This window comes from Anarrhichthys ocellatus, unplaced genomic scaffold, assembly GCF_004355925.1.
Source record: "Anarrhichthys ocellatus isolate YVR2014 unplaced genomic scaffold, GSC_Weel_1.0 scaffold9, whole genome shotgun sequence".
Lineage (NCBI taxonomy): Eukaryota > Metazoa > Chordata > Actinopteri > Perciformes > Anarhichadidae > Anarrhichthys > Anarrhichthys ocellatus.
In genome coordinates, this window is record NW_022280039.1 from 10,843,449 (window position 1) to 10,849,572 (window position 6,124).

General features: G+C 47.2%; 1 protein-coding gene across 4 annotated transcripts in view; it reads left to right on the forward strand.

Annotated features, from left to right (window-relative positions):
* The window catches only part of znrf3 (zinc and ring finger 3), a 67,905-nt gene extending 61,787 nt beyond the window's left edge, over positions 1–6,118 (forward strand). For all 4 annotated transcript variants that reach the window (XM_031848905.1, XM_031848903.1, XM_031848904.1 and 1 more), the window contains exons 6-8: positions 1,016–1,183; positions 3,552–3,654; positions 3,762–6,118. In XM_031848905.1, coding sequence (XP_031704765.1) covers positions 1,016–1,183; positions 3,552–3,654; positions 3,762–5,524 — 2,034 coding nt within the window. In that variant the 3' untranslated portion in view covers positions 5,525–6,118. The remainder of the gene's footprint in view (positions 1–1,015; positions 1,184–3,551; positions 3,655–3,761) is intronic.
* The last annotated feature ends 6 nt before the right edge of the window (positions 6,119–6,124 follow it).

Sequence of the window (6,124 nt, forward strand, 5' to 3'; positions counted from 1 at the left end):
TGTGTGTGTGTGTGTGTGTGTGTGTGTGTGTGTGTGTGTGTGTGTGTAAAGACTTCACACTTTTTCTCCTGTGTGTGTGTGTATGTCACAACAGCGGGTGACTTGGTCGTGACTTCCTTTGCTGGTTAATTAAAAGAGCCGCTCACAGCTGGGGCACATTTGTCGAATGTAACAAACCTCTCCTTCCTGATATGTGAAACATTAATGAACAACTTGTGGATTAGATGTTGTTAACACAGTATTAACGTTTCCTATCCAGTTCAACTGTAAACAGCAGGATGCTTTTGGGTTTAGTGACGGGTTCGCCCCCTCACAAGACTACAGTTAATTACAAACTGAAAATATAGATTTTTAAATCGTCGTGTTTCATGTCTTGTCAACCCTGTGATGAGAAATGACTTTCATGCCAAAGTTCCTTGCTCTCTTGCTGACCAGGATTATCCTTAAAAAAGTCTTCAATTATCTAGCTGTGAGGCAACACAAAGGAAGAAACGCCCCCTTTTTTGGAGTTAAGCCTGGGCATAAATAACTGGTTTACATCAGGGATGCAGCAGCAGTTCATGCAGCGACTGCTATAAATCCCAATGTCTGCTACACATGTGAATCATTGAGTTTAATCCCAATAAGTGGTTCTGCATGTGTCAACTTGTATATCACCATTTCTTTTAATAAGTAACATTTTTCGGGGAAGCACGAAACAAATTAGAGATAAAAAGAGGCCAGATAGAGTTGCTAATGCGTCAGTCAAACATTGCAACATGATGTACTGTGTCAAAGGGGGATAGTCTCAACACATGGCAACATCAGACCTCGTTTATTAACGAGCGTAAAGAGGAACACGGATCAAACGCTGCTGACGTGTAGGACATTTAACAGGATGTAAATGTTCGTTATGTCGTCTTAAAGTCATAATTTGTCGGTTTTGTTGGCTTTCATGTTGAATTCTACAGAGCTGTAGAGATATTCCCTGCTGACCCTGTCCCCACCTTCGTCCCCACCTTCCTCCCCGCCACAGAGCTCGATGAACAGAATGGCCATCCAAGCGTTGGAGAAGATGGAGACGAGAAAGTTCAAGGCCAAAGGAAAGGGCCAGCGCGAGAGCAGCTGTGGCGTCCACGATTCACTGAGCAGCAGCTCCACCTCCGACTGCGCCATCTGTCTGGAAAAGTACATCGACGGCGAGGTAAGAAGTGACACTTTGTCTTTTTCTTTTTATTTGAATAAATGACTTTGTCTGCTATGGGGACTTTCAACAATCGCAATCAAGTGTGCTGTTCTCCCCCAGTGAATACAAAGGTAGACACGTCTTGTTTTTATGTTCATATGTATGGAAACTACTTTGTACTTTGAAAATAAAACGTCTCAAGCGTCATCGCTGTGCTTACCTGTATTGAATCAATCGGGCTCTCGAGGGTTCATGAGGAGAAAAGGAATGTTTCTGCTTTTATTCTGAAATTCAAAAGCTAAGAGGATGTTGGTTAGAAAAAAATACAAAAATCCAGTAAGATTAAACTATAAAAAATTACTATTATCATCCAAGCAGTCCCCTTTTTTAATGTATAATTTAAGTTAATAGTATATTTGTCCAAAAAACCCACCAATAACCATTAAAAAAACAAAATGAGAGAAGTTTACGATACAAATGCATCAACCGTGGAGCATTTCAAGCAACAATTCTCCCAAACACAGAAATAACAAAACAGCTTTTTCTCCAAACTCCACACTGTGTGCGTAAGGGGACCATGTGGGAGCCAAACTTCTAAACGGGCAGTGTTTGTGTGCTCATCTACCCACTGAGTGTGTTTTCTTTTCATTACACATTCTGTAGACATGAAACATAATGCAGTTCTGTGGACAATAGAATGGAAGTTCCCCTGATGTGCTCGGGGGACCGCAGGCCCGCGGTCTTCGGTGACGTTCTTTTCCGGCGCCTTTTTAGATGTTTAGTTCAGTCTTTTGAGAGCACCTGGAGAGATAACGGTACCCAGAGTGCACTGGTTTGGGATTGCGCTTCCTGTTTTCCCACTGTGGCCTTCTTTAATCCTTAAAGGACTCATTGTCGAAATATGTATCCTGATGTTGGACTTTGAGGGTTTACTGTAAGAGCGTTGCTCATCCTCAACACATGGGCGCTACAGGGACAAACCCCCCAGTGGGACATAGCTGGTGCATGTGTGTTTTTGTGGTTATGTCCTCTCGGTAAGTAGGAGAAGAAAACGCAACAAAGCGTGGCGCCAGCATTGCACAGAGGAAGTGGCGGTATAAAAGGCTGAATGGCATCAAAGTGCTGTCTGAGCAGTGAACCAAGCAACAAAAGCTCGGGTGAAAAAAAAGAAAGAAAAAAGCCCAAAGTTGAGTCACATTAAGCCATAGAGTAACGTATGTATGGCAGTGAAAGAGCTCTCACTGGAGAATAATATTATAATTCATATTCCTAGCGCTCCTGCTGTTGTGTCTTGGAATTTCTCCATCTGAATACAAAGTGTCGCATTCTTTTCATATCAACCCACAAGTGTAAGCCTCCTGTTTGTTTTGTTCCAGAAAGTGTCGACGTTGTGTTCGTACTGTGGTGTGGCTTCTCTGCTGAGGGAGTGTGTTTGTGGCGTGATGTAAAGTTGGCTTCTTCTCAGGGGTAAAAAAAACGTGACTTAAGATTCAACGACATCGCCACGACAGCTTTGCTGCCACCTTCTGGACATTCAGCCGCTCCCAACCACACATTTATTCACCATCTGAGAATCTTTTTGCTTTAGTTTGCATTGATTTACTTCAGTAAAAGTTCAATTCAAAACCTTTTGAAGACCCGTTTTAACACACTTTCCATACATTTTTTGAGTTCTTAGCGACACACTTTATCTTACATTTACTTGACATTGATTGTAAGAAAGCACAACTAAACAGTCCTCATTTGTTATAACTCCTTGGACCACTGTATCATTGCAGCATGAATTAAATAGACGAAGTAGGAACGAAGCACAAGAGAATGAATTGAGTGACTAAACGCAATGCAAGGTTTATTACAAAGAGTAATAACGGTGATACACACGAGCTAGAAACACAATCTTGTTACTGAAAACACACAAAGACAGTATAGCATGATAAAAGGGTCATAACATAATGTCATAAAGATTGTCAACAAAAACGGACCATTAAAAAGAATCATAGTATAGTATGTTATAAACATGTCATTAAAGTTATTATAACAAAAACGTCCTCGTAAAATATGTTCTCAAATTTAATTAGTAAAATCATGGTATGGTATAGATATAATTTGTCATAAAAATGATAAAAGTCATAGTATAGAATGTTATAAAAATGAAATTAAAAAAGCACAGAAAGCCATAAAAACGTGTACAAATGTAGTGAACAGGCTCTACTTCTTGCCTTTAAGGTGCTACCAGGCAGAATCAAAGATCTGTCATTTAACAAATAATACTTACATTTGACACACAAATGACAGCCATCTCATTCTGTTTGTCTTCACAGTATTTGCTGCTATTTGTCAGTGACAGAACAGGTAGAGTCTGACCATTGAGTATTCCCCCCCACAGGAGCTGCGAGTTATCCCCTGTGCTCACAGATTTCACAAGAAATGCGTCGACCCCTGGCTGCTCCAGCACCACACCTGTCCCCACTGTAGACACAACATCATCGGTGAGTTGGTGCACAGCCTCTGATATCTACTCTGGTTATAAGAGAGACGTTCATGAGGTTACTCTTCATTTGGGGGATTCTCAATGTTACCTTCTTTGAATTCTCAGAGCAAAAGAAGGGAAATCCAGGACCAGCATGCATGGACCCTGGCAACCCAGTCCACGGCCGGCAGCGGGTGGTGCTGCCGGTCCATTATCCCGGCAGGGTGCACCGTGCAGGCCAGGTGACCGCCTATCCGACCAGAACCAGCATGGACCCCCACGGCAACCCCATCACCATGCTCACTGCAAACCAGCACACGGATCCACAAGGTCTGTACCCACCCCAATCGACATCTGCCTTTCTCCGAAGCTACCACCCGGCCCTCCACCTGGACCACTCGCTCAACCCCCACCACTGCGGATTGGAGCACCGCGGACCCCCCGCCTACCCAGCACAGCCGCATCACGCGGCTTTCAAGCGGCCCAAGTTCCATGGCCGCAACTTTTCCCGCGCAGCCTGCTTCTCGCAGTACGAGACAATGTACCAGCACTACTATTTTCAGGGGTTGACTTTCCCTCAACAGCCTGAGGGTGGCCAGGGGCCCGCCATGGCAGGGCAGCTTGGTGCAGGAGGAGGAGGAGGAGGAGGGGCCCACAAGGGCCACCACAGCAGGGCCTTTCAGCAGGGGCTGTTATACCCCACAGTGGTACACATGGCGCCCGCCTCTTCTTCGAGGATCGGTGACACCGGCAGCACTTCTGGCCTGAGCTGTTACCACGGCCACCGCTCGGTGTGCAGCGGCTACCTTGCCGACTGCCCCGGCAGTGACAGCAGCAGCAGCAGCTCGGGCCAGTGTCACTGTTCCTCCAGCGACTCCATGTTGGACTGTACCGAGGTCAGCAACCAGGGCGTGTACGGTAGTTGCTCTACCTTCCGCAGCTCGCTGAGCAGTGACTACGATCCCTACGTCTACCGGAGTAAGAGTCCGTGTAGGGGCTCCGTTGGGGAGGCGGGGGCTGCGTCTTGCACCGCAGCTCCCGCCGAGGATTCGTCATCCCCGCTTCCCTTGGGACACGACTGCCTCCAGCTCCCTCCTGGAGCTTCGGGGTATAGCTCAGGGGACCACCTCTCCAACTGCAGTTTGGAGCCCAACTACAGCAGTCGCTCATCACTGGAACCCAGGGAGAACGGCAACACTAGCACTACCTCAGCCGCAGCGCCGGAGGCTGCCGGAGCAGACAGGGGGAAGGGGGCGCTGGAGGAGTCGGGGGAGCTCGGGGCTGCGGCCTGTAGCTGCTGCTTTGAGGTGCTTCCTCCCAACGTGGAGTGCAAAGGGCAGGGCTCGGACCAAGCGGGGCCTCTGGCCGCAGGACGCTTTCACAGGGGGCTTGACTTTCAGAGCTCAGCCTCCAAGAACTACTTTGCCCCCGAGCACATGTGCCCTTCCTCGGAGCAGGTGAGCTACGAAGGGCTGCCTTGCTGCTTCTACAAAGAGATGAAGGTGCACAGGGCCGCTGCGGGCCGCTACACCGAGGACTACGCTGTCAATGTGCAGTATGCTCATGCAGACTCGGAGGCCTGCTCTGGACAGGGCTGCTGCGAACTCAACCAGAGGATACCCATAATTCCCGAGGACACAGATTGTGAATTGGGCTCAGGGGCAGAGACCCAGAGCAGTTTACTGCCCGTTAGTGTCGCGGTGGAGGCCGATGTGTGGACAGGGGAGCGACACGAGCTCAGGGAGGGTTACTTCACCTCGGGACAGTTAAGAGGTCAGCCGTACCCTCAGGAGGAGGAGGCCAGGGCTTTGTTTCACCCTCAGCTCTCTGCAAGCCCCACTGCATTGGGAAGCAGTACTTCAACAAGCAAGGACGGTCTGGGTATATGAACTTGAGCCCCAGCGAGAAGGGACTCAGTCAAAAGTATGTATTTGGTACCGAGTAAGTCAGTCAATCGTTAAAAACCCTCAGCTGCCTTGTTCTAACCTTGAATGTTATCATCTTCGATTGTGTGGATTTCTACTGAAGTGCGCTGTCGTTTCTAGACGGCGTATCAAGTTCATTCCTGTGGCCGCGAATGTCTCGGCACCAAACTGTGTTAGCGCGGCGCTGAGACAGAGCGATGCTACCGATATGGACGGAGGTGAACTGAAACTAGAAGTAGGTTGGGATGGGCATCTATTTACAGACTGTCTGCTGCCACCGCGGGTTAGGCCCCTTCAGCGCTAAGCAATCCGGGCCCAGTTCTTGTGAGATTTCTTTTTCAAGAAAAAGAAATCTAGACTCCCGTCTTTTGAGATTTTCTTTTCTCTACAAAAAAAAGTACCTTCTTAATTCACAAACATCTACATGTATATGTGCACACATGAACACTGACTGCCTATAAAGCTTCAACCACCAACTCAAATAGGTTGTACGGACATAGCTATACCAAAACAGAAAGACATGATTGTTTTTTGTTTTCTTTTCTTTTAACTTTTTTTTTTTTT